The sequence below is a fragment of the Cheilinus undulatus genome, linkage group 13 (assembly GCF_018320785.1).
Source record: "Cheilinus undulatus linkage group 13, ASM1832078v1, whole genome shotgun sequence".
Lineage (NCBI taxonomy): Eukaryota > Metazoa > Chordata > Actinopteri > Labriformes > Labridae > Cheilinus > Cheilinus undulatus.
Window position 1 is genome coordinate 34,576,438 of NC_054877.1, and position 23,914 is coordinate 34,600,351.

Sequence of the window (23,914 nt, forward strand, 5' to 3'; positions counted from 1 at the left end):
TGTTTGAAAGTTGATATTCAAAGCCTATGTACAAGTGTGAGAAACAAATTGTTTGACGTGAATTGCTCTAGATCATTTCTGAGGTCGAAGTTTCCCTTTTTTTAGATTTTCTCAGAGAAATATTTTCTTAGTAAGACTTAAAAGACAACAGCATGGCACATCCCTGTTAAAGTGAGTGCTTCTGATTTTCAATACCATTTAGCATGGACTTTGCAAATAACCTGGATGGTCATTTTTCTCTTTTTGCAGTTTGACCACTTTCGGCTCCACCTTCAAAAGCCCCTGGTTCTTTCCCCCTTTGTGTGCACTCTGGGCACCTACTTTACATATATGTATACATTTTTTCGGTTATTCAACTAATTTTTGATGTGTACCTCACATTTGATGCACACTTTTGTCTATGCCTTGAGGCCCCTTGGAGCACGAGGCCCCAGGCAATAGCCTTCGACCAATGTAATAACACTCACGCATTTGAATATGGAGTGTCTGTCTGCATCTATAGGTGCCTTTCACTCTGTTGGATTGTTATCAAAATGAGGGACACATTTCTTTATGTAAGAATAAAAAAGAATCTGGGGGTAGGGGTTCTTTAAACTCTCTGAAACCCCCTGGCTATGGGTCTGCAGTATAAGTGCACTCCATGCATCCAATAAGAAACCTGTTCCTTGATAAAGGCCTCTATTTACTCTGTGATAAATGCAATTAGCATGTCATCATAGAGGCTGATGTTTAAGTTCCAGCATATGCATTAAGATAATTAAAGGAATTCAAAAGAAACGCAATGATAAGTCCATTATAAACTCCTTTTAACACTTTTACATTTGCTCAGAAGAAAGAGGCACGTTGCGATAAGAAATAATGAGGATGAATTATGTGGAGGTAATGGTGAATGAAAGCAGCCAGTGACGCACCATCATCATCCTGCTCCTCCTGCTGTCTTCAAAACTAGAATGCACCCAGACTGTGTTTATTACCCTCATCAGGATGCACTTGCTCGCCCTCTTGCTATCTCACTCATGAGAAGAAAAAAAAAAACAGGGAAGAAAAGCTCTCTGTGTAGAAGCACGCGCTCATTCATCCACCAGCTCCCACTGCTGCGGAGGGAAATAACGTTCACACGCGACATTAATTAGGAAAAAACGAAGAGGAAGTGGGACTTTAAGGACCGTGCGGTGAAATAAAAGGATTCCGCTCGTGCTGCAGAAGTCTACATTTTGCTTTTCATCTCTGGAGATATCTCTGAGCGCGCGGACATCCTCAGTATGAACTCCTCTGCGCTCGTGCATCCGCTGCTGCTGCTACTTCCCGCCGTGAGGAGGAGCGGGCGGATGTTTGGAGGTTGCAGGAAGATGGAGCTCCGAAATAAAAGTTGTTAGAGAGCAAAAAATCAAGCTGAAGTGGCGCTTGACACCGAGGACTGATTGCGTTTTAATGAATTTAACCGGACCACTGAAGCGGGAAGGATTTACTCACAGCTCGTGCAAGATCGGAAGACTTCAATTTTGGAGAATCAGGTAGGCTAAACGTCTTTTTAAAGTCAAACATTTGTCGTGCTCCAAGACCATTTAACACCTAAAATTGTTAGCTAGGGAATTTGCGCAACTATTACTCCTTATTCCGCTCCACGCACTACTTTCTCAACCCCAAAAAATGTGAGAACAACCCTCAAACTGCTCCTTTTCTCCTCCCATGCAGTCCAGAGAGAATGAGGTGTCGCTGGGTGAAGCATGAGCTGTCAGAGGATCAGTCATAAGCGGCTGTCTCTGCTATGGGAGGGGGCGGCTCTCAGCCTCTGGATCTGCTGCTGCTGCTCCTTTTGGACCTCCGGGCCCACCGCCTCCGCGTCCGCCGCGGCCGGTGGAGCTGCAGCAGGACACGGCGACGGCACCTCCGGATCCCTGGGCTGGCTGCTCTCCGATAAAGGACCCTTCCAGCAGTCCTTGGAGTTCACGGAGGCTGCGGAGAGATACCAGCAGGGTTACAGCACCAGATACAAGATCTACAGGTGAGACACATGCAGAGCTGTGCTGCTGCTGTGTGTTTGTTTTTAATGTGTGCTAAGTTTCAATCAGAAGTTTCAGTGCATGCAGGGTTTTATTTCCCCTAACACGCTTCTGGATCATTTCATTGATGAGCACTTTAAATCAGAGAGGTAATCAGAGAAAGCATCTGCTGTGGTGTTTGCAGAGAGAAGCTGCTCACTCACTTCTGGATTGCTCTCACAGGTATCACACCTGCACTAGATTAGTTGCGAGCTGATGAGCAAATGTGAAGAATCACTGTAGCGATGCAGAGTGTGCCCTTTGCTCAGACTGCCAGCCTGAATACTGATCAGTCAGGTGAAAAGCAGCACATATTGCTTTCTTGGGTTTTTGGTTCCTGCTTTGAAATAATTGTATTATTATTGATTCTTAAAATGACCCTTGCAGCAGGTGTTAATCAGTGTGTGACAAGGCTCAGCCTTCCGGTGACTTCAGGAGTGTCCCTGAGCTGCACTTTCCTGTATTGTCTAAACGCCATCACAAAGATCACACAGGCATCAGTCTGTTTCCCTGCTTTGTTACACACGATATTGATCAATACATTCCAGTCCATCAGCGTTCAGTGACTCAGTATCTCTTATTTTAGTGGTTGATAGTTCTGAAAATGTACCAAACCTTGAAAACTACATTTTTTTCATATAATAAGAGCATTTGAGAGGAAGGAATCTGTCAACTATTGTGTCTTAATAGCACAAAAGCATTGGTACCTAAAGGTTGCCAGTGTTTTTTATCTTATAGGCAGGAGTTGACCTGCAATTTTTGATCACTGAAAACAAGAAGTGATCCTAATATAACAGTGATTGAATGATTATTGTGCCCGTTCAGTTTTGTCCAAAGGACTTGTGATGTGGTAAAAGTTTCAGCATTTGTTGTTACACTTTGGACATAAAAGATATTCTTTTTTTTTTTTAATAATTGCTATTTTTATCATTATTTTGATATATTTATTTTTTCCCGCATTCATCTTTTTTTTCCAAAGCATTCAGAGTGTTAAAGTTCAACTCACTAACAAAGCTAGCCAGATTAAATCTTTTAATAAAGAGATAATTGTAATGGTTGAGAAATGAAGGGATGAAGGGAATGAATGAATTTATTTATGAGGAACCAAGCAAATGGATGCAGAGATGATGTTGGGCTGTCATGAGCTGAGGATTTGAGACTTGAGTTGGTGGCGTTGCTCGCAGTCAAAGACAGATGATTGGCTGGTTTGAGCCGGAATGAGTGCAGCTAGAGGAAGTTGACTTGAGACCTGGATGGAGGGGTCCAATGACTGAATGGTGTCTGCGGATGTAGGTGTGACATGCGAGAACCAGAGCGGTAGAGACTCTGGGTTGGGAGATGTCTCCTTGTCGCTCTCAGTAAGTAGCCCCCTGTGATTCCTGTATGAAGACAAAGAGAAGTTAGAGAAAAGGGGATAACGGGGAGAGTTTTCTGGGGCCAGGCCAAACTGGAGGCTCATGGAGGTCAGCAAAATATGGTTCATTGTAAAGTTAAGCTGTGGTAACTAGGGGTGTGACGAGATCAAAACGCCACAAGATTTCTCGTTGCGGAAAAATCAACCTCGCGAGATCAATGTTGTGCAGACACTTGGAGCAGCAGCTCTCCTAACAGAAAACAATACCAAACTGGAAGTTATAAACGATCACAAAAATGCCCTGGACACTATAAAACTGTTGGTGAGAGAGCAAATGAGGAAATGGAGCTGATCAGTATCCATTAAGATAACCGCTCCAACCACCCCCTCGCGTGCGCTTCTTGGGCTGCACATGATCCCCCTATGCATCATCAAAACGGTGTGAACTGATGAAATGCTGCTGGTGAAAGCCTCTGCAGTCTCCATGAGGAGAATACAGCGTTTGTTTAGTTTGTTTATGCGCGCAGACTCGCTCGTAGTGCCACCAATTTTAACTTTGAGTCGCGGCTTTGTCATGTCTCCTTCTCGTCTCACCGTCTGTCAGTCACACATCCATCAGCTGTTGGCTGTGCGTATGATCAGTCAGAAGCTTTACATGTGTAGCGCAACGGGTCTGCATACTGCAGCGGTAAACTTAGCAAAACAAACTCTGTTTGAGCGCCATAGTGTCCACTGTTAGCTCCAAAAAGCGAAGTTAGAGCTTCAGTTAAACGCGCCCTGTTTGTTGTATGACAGCAGACAGAGACACACACTCACTCACCAATGCACACACATTAACACACACGCTCATCTGTGCGTCGTGTCCAACACTATTAAAGCTCATATGAGAAAAAAGACCACAAAACGATACAATAATCTATTTCTTTATATTACAACGTGTTATTGACTTAAAGATGTAGCCTATTTTGAGTGTTTAAAATATGGATGTCCTTAGAGAGGATGAAAAATAGTTTGATTTTACTGATGCAGCTCTTTATATTTCAGTCTGTTGTAAACAGTGCTAAAAGTACTTTTAAAATAATCTAAATGCTTTTATTATACATAATTAAGTATAATATTAGAAATAGTTATTGTAATTGTAGCGATGAGTGCATAGTGTAGAAAATTTAAGATTTTGTAGACTGTTAAAATGAAAAGTTTGATTTGAAGAGCATTAAAATGTACAGTTTGAGTCAAAGTTAGACAAAACATACTCTTTGGAAGCATTAATAGCCTATTCAGTACTTAGTTCAAACATTTTTGAATAGACCTGAATGCATTGTAATTATGACTTTCAGTTGTTTAAATGACATGTATTTTTTTTCCCAAAATAAAAAAAAAGTGTAAAATCTTGTCTCATCTCGTGGGCCCAAATCTGAACAGGATGTCGAAAAAATGGAAAATAAGTGTAAAAAAAAAGGAAAAAATGTCCGAAAGGGGCAAAAAATGGGAGAAATGGGAGAGATAGGTGACAGTTGGCAAAAAAGTGATAAAAATGGATGGAAAGTGGAAAACAACAACAACAACCAATCATAGGTTAAAATAGAAAAATGGGTGAAAATGACATAAAGTTGGCAAAAATTGGACAAGAAGTGGTAAATATGGGTGAAAAGAGGCAAACATGGTTAAACAAACATGGAAAAAAAAGTGGAGAATATAGGTGGAAAAATTGGGAAAAATTGGCAAAAAAGAAGTAGTAAATAGAAAAGCAGCAAAAAGTGGGTTGAAGTGTCAAACAGGGGCAAAAAGCTCAAACAATACATTGGAACAGTGTTAATTTTGACAGCTATTTTTAATTTTAGTCTTAGTTTTAGTCTTTAAATAAAATGCATTTTAGTTTTATTCACATTTTAGTCACTTCTATCCTTTTTAGTTTTAGTCTAGTTTTAGTCCATAAAAAGTCCTCATATTTTAGTCTTTACTTCTAGTCCAAGCATTTATTCTCTTGCATAAATCTGGTACCAAATCATGGTAGTGAGTTCTGTGCTGAGAGGCAGAATAGCTACAGTTGTATTGTGTTTTGACAGATTTACCCACAGTGGAGAAATATCACAGATTTTGAATGTCTGACGAAAACTACATTTTAGTCTAGTTTTAGTCATCTTGACGAAAACTAAACTTAGTTTTTGTAGGCATAGGCAGTAGAAATAGGATCTGGTAGACGTGTACCAAATTTCCCAGTCAGGCACAGAGAGGGCAGCCCACAGTGCACCTGGGTCCTTGAGGGGTCCTTAGCTGAGCATGCTATAGCATCTCCATTAGCAGTTGAGTCATGGTATGCGTGCGTCTTTCACACACACATACCATGCGCCCTCTTTGTTTATATTGGCTGTTTAAGGTATTATCAGCAGCATTATATTTACCCAGTGCGACACATAATAATGGCTTATTTATGTTTGATATTTATGACTTTGTAGATTGATACACTGTATTGCAAAAGGAATCCACAGGCCACAGGTGTATAAAATCAAGCACCTAGGCATGCAGACTGTTTCTACAAACATTTGTGAAAGAACGGGTCCTCACTCCTAAATATTCCACAGTCAACTGTCAGTGGTATTATAACAAAGTGGAAGCGATTGGGAACAACAGCAACTCAGCCACGATGTGGTGGGCCACATAAAATGATGAAGCTGGGTCAGCTGATGCTGAGGCGCACAGTGTACAGAGGTCACCAACTTTCTGCAGAGTCAATTACTTAAGACCTCCAAACTTCATGTGGCCTTCAGATTAGCTCAAGAACAGTGTGTAGAGGGCTTCATGAATGGGTTTCCATGGCCGAGCAGCTGCATCCAAGCCATACATCACCAAGTGCAATGCAAAGTGTAAGATGCAGTAGAGTAAAGCACGCCGCCACTGGACTCTAGAGCAGTGGAGACGAGTTCTCTGGAGTGACGAATCGCACTTCTCCATCTGGCAATCTGAAGGACGAGTCTGGGTTTGGCGGTTGCCAGGAGAATGGTACTTGTCTGACTGCATTGTGCCAAGTGTAAAGTTTGGTGGAGGGGGGGGATTATGGTGTGGGGTTGTTTTTCAGAAGCTGGGCTTGGCCCCTTAGTTCCAATGAAAGGAACTCTGAATGCTTCAGCATACCAACAGATTTTGGACAATTCCATGCTCCCAACTTCGTGGGAACAGTTTGGGGATGGCCCCTTCCTGTTCCAACATGACTGTGCACCAGTGCAAAAAGCAAGGTCCATAAAGACATAGATGAGAGAGTTTGGTGTGGATGAACTTGACTGGCCTGCACAGAGTCCTGACCTCAACCTGACCTCAACCTCAAGAACACCTTTGGGATGAATCAGAGCAGAGACTGAGAGCCAGGCCTTCTCATCCAACATCAGTGTGTGACCCCACAAATGCACTTCTGGAAGAATGGTCAAAAATTCCCATAAACACACTCCTAAACCCTGTGGAAAGCCTTCCCAGAAGAGTTGAAGCTGTTATAACTGCAAAGGGTGGACCAGCGTCATATTAAACCCTATGGATTAAGAATACGATGTCACTTAAGTTCATCTGTTCATAGTCACATGTGTTCCTGAAGTAGTATTTCTCATGTTAGCACAAAGATATTTGCTGCCTTATTTTCATGTGTATATTAACTGATGTGTTGCAGATGTTGTAATATGGAGGAGTTATTGTCTTTGACAACTGTTGTATTCACAACATTAAAAATAATCATGATAATGATTTTTGCCATAATTGCCCCACCTGGGACTTAAATTTATTGATGCTGGGTCATCAAAGCTGGTGTCGATTAAAATTATTTGTGTACTTCCTTTCATAATTCTTGTTCTGTGACAGCATTAGTGAACAGGGGTGTTTCATTATGAAGCTGCATTCTGAATTTCTGGGGCCTGGTTGGTCCAAATGGCGTAATGACTACTTAAGGGGTGGCATTTATTTACCATTTCAGTCCCTACAGATCCTATCTTTTTGACCTACGTACATTATATAGAGGTCTGGGCAAAAAATCCAGTTAGACAAATCTGTATATTTTCAAACGAGATATAGCGTAAGACTGTTGTCAATGTTGACATAGTTGATGACGATAGAAAATGCTCTGTATAAAGATAGTTTACTTTGATCTAGAAAGGAAATTATCATTTTATTTCAGTTAGAGGACTTAATATCATTCGAAATGCTGTCAAAATAACACATTAATATTGATAAATTAATCACAGAAGTAGCAAAATAAAAATGTTTTTATGCAAATTCATTACACTGACATCATGTCCCTCATTTCTATAACCGTCCACTGTAACATTTTAAACTTGATTTTATTTTGATTGATTTTATGGGCTTTTATTTTTATTTTTTGTTTTTATAAATCCAAAGATACACATCATCCAAGATTTATTAAAAGGCCAGCTTCTCTCTCTCCCCCCTCTGCCTGTGTTAGTGTGTGTCTCTCCAGAGCACACAGACTAACAAACAGATAAAGGCACTCTCAGCCGCGTGCAAAGACGTGCTGGAGAACAACGTCCGGATTCATCTACTGATGTGCAGGCTTCCCTGTTTGAAAGTTTACTCCTGTGTCTGGGTTATAAAGCTTGTTAAAAGCTCCAGTGCTGCTCAGAGCACTCTCTCTCATTACATTTAGTGACATCACTAGCAAGAAGCTTCCTGAACCCACTCAAGTGTATAAAAAAGTTGTTAATGAGGGATAACAATGTAAGAAAACACCAATGAAGAGGCAGTGAGACAAAAAGAAGAGGCAGACAACCCTGTGCAGAGCAGAGCTACAGACTGTAAGTGTTTTGGAGGATAGGGAGGATGAAAAGTGTCCAAAAAATAACAGGCCAGATACAGTTATTTGAAAATTCACTCCCAATGTGAAGACCAGAGTGAATACAGCAAATTATCATATATACGTCAATCAAATTCATCTTCTCCACAATACACAATTTCTTCTTATTATCATTATTATTGTTATCACTCCTGTAATTATCTGTAATCTTAAAGTGAATTTAAACACGGTTCAACTTGCATTGCTATTATTACATTTATTTATTTTGTACAATTTTCTCGTCACTGCCATTATTGTTATTATTACAAATGATAGTATTACAGTGATCATTGCTTCATCTTTAGGCATCATAATCATTACAAGAATTGATTGAGGAGGTGCCAGGCTGTTGTGGCTGTGTATGGTTCTTCCACACACTACTTACATCATGGGCGCAACCCACATACTCAGCTCTGCTGCTCATCCCACAAATGTATATTCGTTACAAATGTGGCACCATTTAAACAGACAGGCATAATTGCTTATTGAATATGTTGCAGTTTGGAGCATGATGGGATCAAAACACCTGATATAAAAAAGAGAAGGGATAAAACTGACAAATTTAAAACCCTCTTTCACCATCATTATGTGTCAAATTTTGCCATTTTCCCAGAGAACTTGTAAAATGACTTCATTATCATGGGAGAAGTAGCCATTTATTGCAAGAAACTGGAAATAAATTAGTTGAAATTTTGCTCAAACATGTAAATTTAACCAATTTCACAGTAAAACAGGGTAAAATAAAAGGTATCGATGCATGTCTGGGAAAGACTCCAGGACTTTTGCCACGATTTCTTTTTCAGACCCACTGAAAACTGCTCTGTGACCTACCTTTGGGTCCCGACCCACCGGTTGAGAACCACTGGTGTAATTGATTAGATTATTTTTTTTAATCATCTGATAGATGTAATTATTAGTAATATTAAAGTGAAATTCATCTTGTTTAAAACCATGTCCTGATGCAGAACACTGTATATATCCTAGTTTTTATCAGAATTTGTAGGTGAATTCTCACACACAATCTGAATTGTACAAATGTGTGAAATTTTCCAAATAATGCCAACATAGTTGTGCAATTTAGACAATGCTTCCTCTCCATGAAAAAGTAAAGATCATTAAGTTTTTTGGCTTGTGGCACCACCAATCATGAAATAATCCAGGTTTGATCATTTTGAAACGCATGGTATTCCTCAGCTGAGGAAAGTATTGATAACGTTCTTAAAAGGGACATATTTTAGCCTTTAAAGACAAGTTTGTATTGGTCTCAGAGGTCCCTAAAACATGCCTGTGAAGTTTGTTGCTGAGAGAACACTCCAGTATAGGATTTTTGCATGCCTAAAAACCCCTCTGTTTCAGCCCTGTTTAGAATGACCTGTTTCCGTGTCTGTGGCTTTAAATGTTACTGAGCTGTCTGACTCCGCCTCTGACCACGCCCCTTTCAGGACATGGATGTGGCTCTCCTGATCCTCCTCTCAGCTGCCAGCTGAGCATAATATGTCCCCTTTAAACAGTTTGATATATTTTTGATAACCAAAAAAAAGGCCAATATTGAGAGTCAAAGACTTCTTATTTTGTTGCTGTGGTATCAAACTAGTTTCAATGTGGTTTGATTTTTAGAAAAATAACAGATATCTAGATGTTTTTGGTCTGTGTTGCCCAGCCCTATTATGACATCATTGCTATCAAAAGCTTGTCGATAGTTTTTTAATTTAAAAAAAATCAACAGGGGGAAATCAACATACAAGTGTTAGAGCATGCTTCAAGCTCCTTAGAGGGGATGTTTATGAAACAGAAAGACACGAATATTGATGCCTCTTTATGAGCTACAGAAGCAGACGAAACAGCAAGAAGACTTTCTGTTTTACTCATCTATTTCAATCAGAAGGGACTCGTAAAAGCAATAAAGATGAATTTTTGATTTAAATGCTGCATTGAGTTATTGTCAGAAGATCTTTAGTGCTGGAACTCTACAGGGAGACAGGGTGATCTTATGATGTCTGCCCTGAGTGGCAGCGAGATCCATCCCCCCTTGAGTCTGGATGATGGTGGTGGATGTGTTTGCTGATGATGTCGTCTGAGGCTGATGGGATGACAGAGCTGAACAAACTGGAAAAGTCTGGGGTTGAAGTGTGATGGGATGCAGGCAGCGATGAAACTGCCGAGAACTGGTGGTGATTGGGAGGTGGAAGAGGAAGGCATATTTGATTAAGACAGCTGCAGTAAAATAGGCTAATAATGAGGGAGTGAAGCGGTGCTATTCAATAGATGTGACCAAGTGATGTGAGCTGATGATTGTAGAGAGGGACTGAGGATGTGAAGAGGTGGCAGGCAACAGAGTATGAGAATGAGCAATAAAAGGAAAAAACATCTTCCTCACTGACTTTCACAGAGCATCACTTTTAAAGTCTGTTATTTATGGGTGTAATGGTTTATAGAGGTCACAATTCAGTTCATACCTCAGCTTTAGGGTCATAGTGCAGTATGATTCCCTTCTTTGGGGTAAAAAAGCAAAAAAAAAATCTAGATTTCTGTTATATATTGTTCTAAAGTGCTAGTAGTGACATTTACAGTGTTTTACATTTTGTGTTGTTCAGAACTACCTGTGATAGTTGGCGGTATGTGTTGTATTGAGTATTTAACAAAGAAATACTAAACGAAAGGATGCAAAATAAAAGGCAACCCAGTAATGAATAACATCTCCTAATTTGAAATGACAAAATGGAAAAAAGACAAAGCAAAGTCATGCATCCTGGAACAAGTATTTTTTTATGATTTAAGAAGTGTTAAGTTATTTCTAGTAAATAAAAATGAGCCATGGGATTTTTCTTTGGTCAGGGGACACTACTTACACATGCATGTTGTCTTGGCTGTGTGCTTAGAGTCATTGTCATGTGATGTTTCTCCATTCAGCTTTCCCTCAACCGTGACCAATCTCCCAGTCCATGCTGGTGAAAAACACCCCCACAGCATGATGCTGCCACCACCGTTCTCCACTGTTGGGATGGTGTTGGACAGGTGATGAGCTGTGCCTGGTTTCCCACAGACACAACGTTTATAATTGAGCCCAAACGGTTCAATCTTGTTTCATCACACTGGAGAATCTTCTTTTTTTCACAGTCTGAGAGCCCTTCAGCTTTTATGCAGATTCTAAATTGGCTTTCATGTGTGAGAAGACGCTTTGATTGTAGCATCAGACTGCAATTGCAGCATGTTTAAACATAAAGACTATAACAGAGGGTGACCGTTTAAGGGTCGTGGCCAATCAGATTTCGGAGAGAGGGCCATGCCACAACAGGCAATCCTCTGAAATTGGCCCTGGTTTTGTCAAAGTGTCTGCTTTCCTTAAATTTTCCTTCTTTAAGTCTTGTGTGTGGTTGTTGTGATACATTTTTGATGCCACCATTAGAGTCACTGTCATTTGAATGATTGATAGTATGAAACAAATACAAAAACTTCAACAAACACAGCTATTTTGTAAGACAGGTGCAGAAGGAAAGAATGAATCCATCAAAAGTTGCAGGCAAACCCCTGCACACTGTCTAAATTGCACTAAACTTTGTCTTTTGGTACTTAAATGCTGCTGATGTTGTGCAATTTAGATTGGGAGTATGCCTATGGGTTTTGGAAAATTAAAACAGGAAATTCACCAGTACAGGGCGCCTCGAATTTGGATGTTTCCCCCAAACACAGGTATCCATTTCTGTTGATTTTCATATTGAGGTTTAAAATTCCTATTGAACAGGCATTTTTCATTATGCAGGTAGAATATCAATGCCTGAGGCCAAATACTGTTCCTCTCCCTGCTTTACTAGAGTCTCCAGAGTTGCATCCGTAGGTGTAAGAATCAATCGCTCCATTGTCTCCTCTCTGGAATCTCATTGGCTCTTCTCTTTATCTCATTGTCACACATGCAGTTTCTCAGTGCACCTGCTGTCCCTGAAGCCACCTGACTTCAGGCTCCTTGTTTCCCAGAGCTCTTCCACAATCAGGGAAAATCACTGAAAGTGACAGAGGAGAGGACAGCTTGGACTGCCTCGTGCACCTGCCTCCAGTATCGGCTAGCTGACATCTCACCACTCGAGGGCCTTTCACCCTGCAGCAGTCGATCCTGCAACCTGTAAGCTGCGTGCTCACACTTTTTCACCCAGAGGCAGTTTAAAGGATTATGGATCGAGGGTGGCTCCAGAATGGGATCCAACCCCTGTTTAAAAAAACGCTGTACTTAGATGATAACTGACAGAAAAGTCAATTAGAACTAATTCAGTATCTTTGCCTGTTTTGCTATCATTTAATGCAGAGATTATATCAGGAAAATAATTCATTTTTAAAAACTAAACCTTCATTCCTAGAAACATGTCATGAGTAGACTTTAAACAGCCTCCACAGAGCTGCAGAGATATTTTTCAATGAACTCTTAAATACTCTGGGGGCCTGAACTCTTCTTCTACCGCCTGACTTCTGTAATCGCTGTCAGTATCTGCCAGTCATTCAGCAACATGTGATGCAGCTGCTTTCAGTATATGTCTATCTGTAGTTTCCTTCCTTCTATGGAACTGTTGTGTCATTATTGATTTCTTACAGTGCAAACAGACACGTTTAGATTTTTATTTCTTGACAGTAACCTCGCCTCTGTTTGCCATGTGTGCATGCTGATGGGATAGCTTTAGGCTAAACCCCGGGCTGGATCCACACTGCCCCATCTGTCCATCGGGGATGGACTCACACTCTGTCCCCTCGTTATGATGATTGGCTTTAATGACACACTCCACACTGTCCCAGTCCCCCAATTATTTCTGTGCCGATCATTTTTCTCATGGCAGTGATTTGATTGCCTGTGAGACAGAGAGGGAAGTACACAGAGCAGCAGGCAGCACTGTGGGAGAGGTACACATTAACTGAAGCTGTGCAGAGAGAGAGTGGCAGCAATATCTCCCCGCTGCTTTGTGGAGAGCTCGAGCTCAGCGAGACATGTGTCCAAAAGGCAAAAAAAGATAACAAATGATGGCAGCTGAAGATGACGTGGGACTTAAATCTGCTTCCTCACCTTCCTGTGAAAACCTTTTGGGAGGAACAGCAATGCATTTCAATGACTTCTGTTTAAATTGTGCAGGAGTTATTTAAAGCTTTTACAGGCTTGATAAGACAGCAGCAACAGAGAGAAATAGAAATATTGCAGTGGTTAACAGCTGGTTATGGTATGTACCAACCTGTTGAATAAGAGAATAAAGACAATATTTAACATTGTGTCCATGCAGATCTTTACAGCATGGACAACCTCAGTAACCACTGACCTGCTTGCAAGAACGCCAAAATGTTTCTAACAAGAGCTGTGCAACAAACAAGTAAAAAACAAAGCATTGCAAAAGTTGTTTTCAAAAGTTAAATGGATTAATTCTTTAATTGTTGCATTCACTAGATTAAAACTACTTTCTTATTTTCCTTAAATTTCTGTTATTATACTGACCTCAATGCCAGTAGATGTCGCTGTTCGGCTCGTTGGTTGGCTCCAAGACCCTTAAGCTTCTGTGAGTGAGAGTGAGAGTGAGAGTAGCAGTGGTGTAAATAAATAAGTAGAAAAATGAAGTGAAAAGCTATTATAAGATGGTTTCCTAGCAGTTACACTCTAAATAAATAATTAAGATGATAGCTAGGTCCACACAAACTTGCAAGAAGAAGAGAGATGCAGCGACACAGCTCAAACATGCGGAGAGCCCTCTTAAAGTTCATGAAATCTTGTCAGTGTCTTGTTGAGAGGCATGATTTACACAAAGGGAATGCCTGTAGAGCTCAGAGACAGGGTTGTTGCAGGGCACAGATCTGGGGAAGGCTATAAAAAAGATTCTGCTGCACTGAAGATTCTCAAGAGCACAGTGGCCTCCATACTCAAATAAAAGAAGTTTGGCAAAACTCAGATTCTTCCAGGAATCTGGTCACACAGCCAAACAGAGCAATCTGGGGAGAAGGGCCTTAGTAAGGGAGGTGACCAAGAACTTGTTGGTCACTCAGTCTGAGCTCCACTCAGTCACTCAGTCTGCGTGGAGATGGAACAAAGTTCCGGAAGAGCAACCATCACTGCAACGCTCCACTCATCTGGGCTTTCTGGCCGAGTGGCTAGATGGAAGCCTTTCGGTGCAAAACACATGGAAGCCTGCTTTACATGTGCAAGAACATGGCACCACTCATCACCTGCCTAATACCATCTCAACAGGAAAGCATGGTGGTAGCAGCATCATGCTGTGGGGGTGCTTTTTAGCAGCAGGAACTGGGAGACTGGTCAGAGACTGAGGGAAAGCTGAACGAAGAAAATTACAGAGATACCCTCAATGAAAACCTGTTCTTTTATTTCGTCTTTTAGAATTCATAGGTGATTTCCAGTAGCGGTGGTTACAGTTGAGCTCATCAGCTTAGGGATAATAACATTGGGCAATCTTCAAGTCGTAAGCTTGAGATTTGAAATAATGTGTTTTAATGTGTCTAATGTAAGGAACTGACATTAGCATTTTGTTGAGAGGATTTGTTGGTATTTTCTTTAAAGGTTTTTTTTTTTGGCAATTGTAAACTGCTGAGTCATGGTATTAGCTTAACAGGCTTGTCATTTATGCATTCAACACTGGCAAATATGACACAACTGACTATGTCTGTGTAGGATATTGCAGATCACACTTTTCATAATGTTTGATTGTTCAAACTACATAGAAATGCAACAACTTTTCTCTGTCATTTCTAGAGCCAGTGGCCTGAATAGAGCATGATGGAAAGAAAGATAGCCTGTGATGATACCCACTGAGTCACTTATTTTTGTATTTGACAGTAAAACTCACAATAATCAGCAGGAAAAACATCACAGAGGGATCATTATTCTACTTATTTGTACTTATCTACTTATTTGTTGAGCCATTTTTACTGTAGGACTAAGATAATATGCCAGTTTTACTCAGCACAGTAGGTCCAGACAGTTTGCACTGGTATTTGATCAGTACTTTGTATCGGCTGATACCCAACACTCTGGAATCGGAATCATTATTGGGAAGGAAAAAATGGAATTGGAACATCTCTATTAACGTATGGCAGGAATTCTGAAGAACTGTCATATTGGCTGGGGACAAAAATGCCTAGCATAAACTCAGACTGGACGACACATGATGCTAACCAAGGTCAGTACTCAAACACTGAGCTGTTATTTCCATGTGCTTACATTCGTATTGCACAATAAAATAAAAATGTAATGTCCTATTAGGAAGGTTTTGTGCTACAGATATACATGTGCTCCTGTTAACCAACTTTCAAGCTTGAGAATTGGCCCAAGTTGTGTGAGCTTTTTTTCTTTAGGTTCAGAAATTGGTCTTGAAATCTGTGAGAAAATATTCCTTCAGATTTTTCTCTCTCTTGCTTTTCAGTTGCTCATCACTTCAAACCTCCAACCCAACATTATAACTGAAGCTTTTCGCTTCTTGTGTGATGTAGGAGAAAAATGGCCTATGTGTGAACATAGCAATTTTACTTCTTCTTGGGAACATCCTAGAAGTTATTTCTGTAATTTCAGATCATCTTTGAAAAAGGTCATTTTCTTTCTAATGGGGGTTTAAAAGCCTTTATTTTCAGCTACAACCTTTTCTGCAATTATAGTGTATCAAAACAAATTAAGTGAACATTCACAACGGAAAGGTAAAAGTGCTGAATAAATGGTTGAAATGTCGAGCTTCTGTGCTAAGGCAGTGGAAAAAAACAAGGTCAAATGCACCCATGGACAAAGATAGAGACTCAGCCTGCATGATGACTCCCATTACTGCAACTTTTAGACCATTTCATTTGAGATGTTTATTTCTAATGAACACATCACTGCTTTTATGAAGTCACGCTTTTGCCACAAAACACTTGAATATGTAAGACTGAAAAAATGACAAAGTGCTGCTATCTGTGTAAACTGTGGGGTTTGTCCGTGTAGCATATTTGATACAGTTTTAATGATATTTGTTTCTATACCACAGTTATAATAATCGAAGTCCTAGGCACCTAGTTTTAGGCAATTTCTTCTTTTTAATGATCAAAAATTACAGGTTAACTCCTGCATACTGTTAAAATTGGACAAATTCAGTTTGTATTACCATATACAGTGCTTAACAAATTCATTAGACCACCGCCATAATAATGAATTTATTATGTTGATGCATTTCAGACTCTCTCAGCAACTTTTAAAGGAGGTCTTTAGTCTTTTCAAGCTCCAGCAATTTGCATTACTTTTGATCATCAAATTAACTGAGGCTGTGTGATCAATACCCTATATATATATATGTGTATAGGTTTGCACTTTTCCAGTACCACTGGATAAAGAGACAATACATTTTAACAGAAGCTGAGTAAAGCTTGAGCTAAAAGGTTTAAAGCTAATTAAACCTATTTCATTTCATTTCACGGGGAAAAAAAAATTCCCCCCAAACAACTGAATCATCCAAGTTTAGAGTTTTCCTTTCCTTGTTGTTACATTTGAAAATATAACATTTAGTTTAAATTCACCAAATAGTCATTTTACAGAGCCATCTTCTAACACATCACTGTTCAACTAAGATGTGCTAGTGATTAAGTCCGTTAATTAGCCTCTTTTCTGCTGATTTCAATTTATTATTTTAATCACTGAGAATTCCTACAAAGCTTGAGGGTGCTCATGGCCAATCAGATGAGGAGGATAGCTGTGCTGCAGCAGCTGAAGTCAGTGCTGGGCCATAGTTATAGTTGCAGTTTCACCTTGCATTCATCTATGTGGTCAACTGGGTCATGAGCATTTTTTAGGAAATACGCTTGTCCTTTGTGACAGCTGTGTGTGATGTGCTGCTTTACAATCCATTTAAATGGGCTAATCGCTAGTAATGCTCAATAATGTTTTTGGGCCAGTAGCAAATTTTTTGTTGATGTGATAAGGAAGTTTATTTTATGAATTTATGCACATCTTATCTTAGAGTAAAATGGGTTAATATGAAGTGTATGCAAATAATAGATAGATGGATAGATGAAAATAAAATGCTGCGGATATACGACAAACATGAGGGCTCACCTCACTCTGTACCACCTAGAGGTAGCAATAGCTGACGAGGGCAAGGCTAATGCTAAATCAGCTAAACAGTAAAAAAAAATGGTAAAGATCGCAATAAGTTGCAATGTATGATATCGCAATACTTAATGTATCACAAGATATTTAAATCACAATAATTATAATTGAATAATTGAAATGTGACCTATGCTCGTGATAATATTGTATCGTGGGGCAACAAGTGATTCCCACCCCAAATAGATAGATAAATTAATATATAATCTGAATTAGAGCTGGGCATTCTGGCCTAAAATTGATATCCTGATATATTTTTGCTATATCCCGATACACGATATATATCGCAATATTTTGAAATGGCCTCTCAGCAGCTGTATAATGTTTAATTCAGCCCCAAATGACACTAGTTTGGTGATAAAAATAGACTTTTCTATTGGATATTTAATAAAATTGTATGCAGAAAGGGTAAAAATCAATATTAAGTCAAATTGAGCAGTTTAATTTTGAAAAGGACTTCAATCAATCATTTACTAATAGATCAAAAATACATAAATCATGAAATGCTCTGTCTTTTACAGTGTATGGAAATAATAATAATAATAATTAAAATAATTATTTTCCTCATTAAGGGTGAAGCAAACCTACACAAAACTCACCAATCCTGCATGCAGCCAGAGGCCAAAACCCTGCATTCTAGTCCACCATTCAGGCTCACAGCTGTGACTATATTAGTCCATTATCTGTGCTGATGGACGCTGGAGCAGTTTCTGACAAGTCCATAATACGGTAGCGTCTTAAGACCTTATTCAAGAAACTGTCTTGTGTGATCATGGGTGAATAAAAGCTTGTTTGGCGGCAGGAACATTTTAACTCTGTGTTGTCGATGTTTTAGGTTGATGTTAGGCTGAGGTAAGGCTCCGTAGTTGTGAAGAAGTGGATCACATTTGTCCGCTGCTGGGCCGTCTTCTTTGTAACTCTTGCAGGGAGTTTTCAGCAAAAGGTTCACACCCAGGCAAATCACATATTCTGGGTTAAATGTCTTTATGAGATTTTTAAATCCTTTTTAACAACACTGTGCTCATGTCTTTGTGTTACTACCACTGTTATCTAAGAGTCATCTTGCGGCGTATTTTAACGATTACCGCCTGAGTTCGACCTCTTCCGTTTCAAAGTTGAACAACTGCTCAACGCTGCAGATCCAGCGCTGTTTCTCGTCCGTATGTGAACAGAGCTCTCCGCTGACTCGCCACGCTGCTCTGATTACCTTCCTCTCCTTTCCTTCTCTCGCCACTGTTACAAAAACGTGCATGTGCGGAGGGGAGAGAGAGAGAGCGAGTGCTCTGCTGTGAGAGATGCGTTCAGGGACAATAGGAGAAGCGAAACTCTAGCGAGAAATTCACGTTGACGGCTCAAAACTTCCACATAATTTATACCAGACTTTCCAACAGGTTTAGCTAAAGCTAACACAGCTTTGCTAGCTACATAATTAATATTACTACATAAGCCAATGTACCTAAGTTAGTATGTTTGTAAGGTAGAAACATGCAAGATACAAATCCAAGATGGTGGAGTCTGTGGACGGGATCCACCCTATATATGAATTAAAGGCTTATTAAAAATTTATAACTCTAACACCACCAGGTTTTTCCCCAGATTTCTACTAGGTTAAATAAATTACACACAGTACCATGAAATACAAATATTACATTCAGTCAATTTTTTGGCTGGATGCATGGATGGATGGATGGATGGATGGATGGGTGGATGAACTAAGCTAAGGTTTTAGTCTTAGTGTGAAAAGTATTAAACATTTAGAAAGCCTTATTAAAGATTACTCTCGTCACATTTATGTACGTTGAGGTGGTTGCATGTGTTTTTTATACACCAGAGGCTCATTATTGAAGCCCTTGATGGGCCAGAACATTAAATCTTCATCATGTGTTTGTGATGTATGTTTTTGATGAGTGTAGTTAGCATGCTGTATGGAATTCCCACCTCAACATATGTAACTCACATTTGCTTTCAACACAGCTTGTTAAACAGCTGCCTAAGGGCCTTAAACACCAACAGCTAAACAAAGTCAGCAAAAATCTGCGTGTGTGTGTCGTTGTGTTTTCAGGGAGTTTGGTCGATGGAAGGTCAACAGCCTGGCGGTGGAGAAGCGGGACAGTCTCAGTGGCAGCGGAGGCCTCGCTCTTCCACTCGACCCGGACTTCATGCACACCATCCGGCAGCTGGGGAGGCGTCCAACCCTCCAGACAATCACAGAGAGTCTAATCAAGAAATATGGCACCCACTTCCTCCTCTCGGCCACTCTGGGAGGTACAGTACAGCATACAGAGCTTCAAAGCAAGCCTCATTCACGCAGCTTCTAATATGATTTTTTTTCTCCATAGCACATGGGGCACCGATTTTACCGTCTGTTGCTTTACAAACAACAAAGCATGTAATAATTTTTTCTGGATCAGTGTTCTTTGGCTTAAAAACACATCAATTGCTCTGGTTTAGTGTACAAAAACTAATTGGAGAAGGCAGCGAAAGGCAGATTTAATATCTTTGTTTGGCACAGTATAGCATGCTCCCCTAAATGGAGCTTTGTCTCTTTTGTACAACACTAAACTTTGAATGCAGTCGGCTTATTTCATCTGTTCCTTCTTTAAATAAATGGCACAAAGAATCTTTATGAGTGAAAGTGGCTGTCTGAAAAGTGTTTTCTGTAAGAAAATAGACGACTTGAAGAGATTTCCAATAGCTAATTCAGTTAAAAACACTATTGGCAATGTACCTTACAATTCAGGATTACTTTGAGGTTTTGTGTGCCAACAGAAGCAGTAACTGGCCAATAACTGACAGTAAACATATGGCATTATCATTTAGGCTGAGGAATTAAGCTTCTTAAACCATTTTGATTCAGTGTTCGGTAATCCACCATCATAAAGGCATGGATTCAGTCTTCTGCTCTGACAGCGGACTCTACAAACTCCTCAGATAACACAGATTTATTTTTTTTTAATACAAGGGTCTAACTCTTCTGTTTCACCTTGAACATCTTTTGATCTCTCGCTGTTAAAAGACATTCACACAGTGCTTAAGATGTAGGTATTAAAAGTTGATCCAACTGAAACAGATGTCTGTTGAAAGCAAATTTCTTAGTATGACCTTGGTTTATAATTTTATCTGACATGGACCTCAAGCAGCCAGGGACATATGGCAGCTATCTTTCAGTGATTTCGCCAAAAAGTCACAAAACATTATGTAGAGCAGGGGGAGGTGGAAAGATACAAAACAAAGCAAGATTTTTGACAGGTCTGTCAAACAGTAAAAGAAGGGATGAGCAGTATTGTCACAATATTATATCATCATTTTTCTAAAGGAAGGATGAGGGATGTGTGCATTTAGTCTGCACAACAGTCATCCTGAACTTCACCTGTCAGCACCAGAGGTGTTACTCACTTAATCAAATTACTATTATTTTTAGAGATGCACCAATCGATACAGATGTTAAACAAAAAAGCTTAGATGATGACACTGCTGATACCTGTGTTTTTTCATCACTTGTTTTGGTGTATGACTCCTACACTGCCATCATTTTCTCTCATGTGTAACCATGAAAACATGTCAGAGTTTGTCTAACTGGCCACTTCTTCTTCCCTGTATGAAGCCTCCTTTAGAAGTCATACAACTGACTGGACAAAAGGTAACTGATATCTGTTTATGCCTCATCATTTGGCAGATGACGTAGTTAGTAAACAGAGCTATCAGGCAACACTGATGTAAAACCGATAGATTATGCACAAGCTCTAACAGCGACCTGCCACATTCAAGGTAGACTGACTGTAGCTAAGGTTAATGAGGCGTCTTTGGCTTTACTGCCCTGGGGGGTCTACTGTGGATCAGCAGAGGTAGAGTTGTGGGTTTGATCCCCAGCTCCTACAGTCAGAATCAGAATCAGCTTTATTGGCCAGGTATGTGTGCACATACGAGGAACTTTGCTCTCTTAGTACAAAAGAATATACAGTACACTATGAACATTAAACATTCAACTTATATATACAAACAAAAGAATGAAAGGCGCAAAGGGTGCTAGATGATAGAGACTATTACTATATACATGAGTGAAGTTTTTGCAGCTGAGTGATGAACATGAGGTAGCTGAAGCTGTTGAGCATGGTTATAGTTATGCTATATTTACAAAAATACTGTGTGCATACATATGGATATGGGGGTGACATTTACCTGTGTGGTAAAAAATTAGTAATAGGTTATTGTAAATACAATAAATACATAATTATAGTACAGAGTCATCTACCATAAAGTGAGTTGTTGTTCAAGGTTATTGCACAGTTTTGTTTATGTTAATGTGTCCCCAAGACACTTAACTCCAAATTGCTCCGACTGGTGTGTCAGTTGCATGTAAATGTATATAGATTTGGTATGCTCAGTATGAGATTGAAGTCAATATCCTATATGCACCACCCATAAGGGAGGATAAAGGGGAGAGCTTTCTGGGGCCCAGCCAAATGGGGGACCCATGTAGGTCAGCAAAATCATGGTCCGTTATAAAGTCAGTCTGTGATTACCATATTTTATATTTAACCTGAATGATAACCACTCTTGCCAAAGAAACTAAAAGATTAACTTAATTTAACTTTGCTATAGTACAACGTGGTGTAATTCTAAATGTAAACCCCTTTTCTTAAACCCAAATTACTTTTTTTTAGTTCCAGGTAACAATGTAGATGGGCAAATTGACTAAAATATTTGGAAAGTGATGTCAGACTTCATAGCTAAGATATAATGTGCAAAAATGTCAGAATGCCAGAGATTAAAGGGGAAAAAAGGGAACTGAAATAACTTAAAGGGAAAAATAATGAAATAATTAGAAAAAGGAGAGCATAAATGGTAAATAGAAATAAAAAAAGGGGGGCAAAAAATGAGTGTAAAATGGTGGAAAGAGGTTATAAAGTGGCAAAAATGGGTTAAAAGAAGTAAATATGGGTTATGGAAGGCAATAATGGGCAAAATATGGGCAGGAAATTTTGAAAAGTGGTTAAAAAGTGGACAAAAATTGGAAAAATGGAGAGAAACAGTGATGGAAAAGGGGTTCAAGAGTGGCGTTGATACGCTATTTGAACATCAGAATCCAATCGTTGCTTGACACACTTTTCAAGACTAGCATCAATGCTACTAATCCAACACACATGCATTAATATGTCACTAAATCACAACTGGGGAAGACCCATTCACCTCCTTGGGCAGGCCTGCTATATGCCAGCATTTCCAATGAATTTTTGCCAATATATATTCAGATATATCAATTTAGTTTAGACGTAAAAATTCAGGATCATTTAAAGTGAACAAAGAAGCAGTTAAAGTTTAGGGAATGAGGATGAACAAAGAAAGATACTTCAGCTGACATAGTAAAATTCCACAAACTTATTTTTACATACAAATATTTACAGTAGATATAGGTCAACATTTTCAGCCTAACTAATATCTGCAGATACCAATATCACACTGATAATATTGTGCAATCCCACATATGAGCTGGATTAGGTTATACTGATGGCCACTCTACATATTAGTCTTTGCCATCAGTGTGTGAGTGTAGGGTGAATGGGTGTGAAAAGGTAAATAAGGCCAAAAAACTTGATCATGATTATAAAAGGTTGCAGAAAAAGTACATATTACTTTGGAGTTAACAGATTATATAAAAGGAAATTATGTTTGGGACACAAAATGTTTGCTGTTATAGAATCAACATGTTTGAACTCAAATACCCATTAAAATGGTACTGTAGTGGAACTCAGGTCTTAAATGTCTTTGAGATTTTTTTTATCAAATACACTTTTCAGAAATTGAACTGCCAAAACTATTTTGGTGCATGAAATAGTCTGATGTCGATCAGAGGCTCATATTTTGAATCAAAATCTTATGGTGACAGATTTTGAGATGTTGGAAGACATTGATTTACATCTCTAGCATCTAGTACCCTAGTGCTGCCTGGACACATTTTGCAGTAGTAAATGAGATAAGATTGCATAGGCTGTGTCAGGTTACAGTTGCATATCGATATGTATTACCACATTCAGCTCAAGCTTGTAGATGTTCACCAGCAGGGATGGCCAAAAGCTCGCCATGCTAAAACTGCTAACATTGGCCACACCTACCAAACCAATGTGACTTCACTCCCCTGTGATCCAGCGTTTGGCTGGGTTAACTTCAGACTGGTGTTGGGAAGTAAACCAGTATAGATGTTACCAGTCTCAGTGTTGTGCATGAGACGTTAAATGAGCATTTATCTTGAATGCACTCATGTTGTTGGTGAGCTATGAACTTATCAATTTATTTTCCAAAACAACCAAACAAAATATGAGCATAGTTCACGTTGAAGCTTAGCAGTTCATGCTCACATTTCATGATTTAAAATTCTGGAATGAACTCAGTTGATCTTAGTTCAGTGCTTTAAATCATGAACTGTGGATATGGACTGGTTCATTTTCAGCTGTGTGTAATAAACTGTCATTGAGTTTATTTTAAGTGTGAACTTTTACAACACTAACAGTATACTTCTGCTATAACACAGTGATTCCAAGACCTTCATACCCTGTTTAAATGTTTGATTGCAGCACACACAAGGCAGCATT

The 23,914-nt window shown here is 39.4% G+C and overlaps 1 protein-coding gene across 1 annotated transcript in view; it reads left to right on the forward strand.

Annotated features, from left to right (window-relative positions):
• Positions 1–1,441: 1,441 nt before the first annotated feature.
• LOC121520341 (BMP/retinoic acid-inducible neural-specific protein 3-like) overlaps positions 1,442–23,914 on the forward strand; it is a 53,658-nt gene continuing 31,185 nt past the window's right edge. Inside the window, exons 1-3 of the mRNA XM_041803736.1 lie at positions 1,442–1,514; positions 1,696–2,005; positions 19,387–19,589. Coding sequence (XP_041659670.1) covers positions 1,728–2,005; positions 19,387–19,589 — 481 coding nt within the window. The 5' untranslated portion in view covers positions 1,442–1,514; positions 1,696–1,727. The remainder of the gene's footprint in view (positions 1,515–1,695; positions 2,006–19,386; positions 19,590–23,914) is intronic.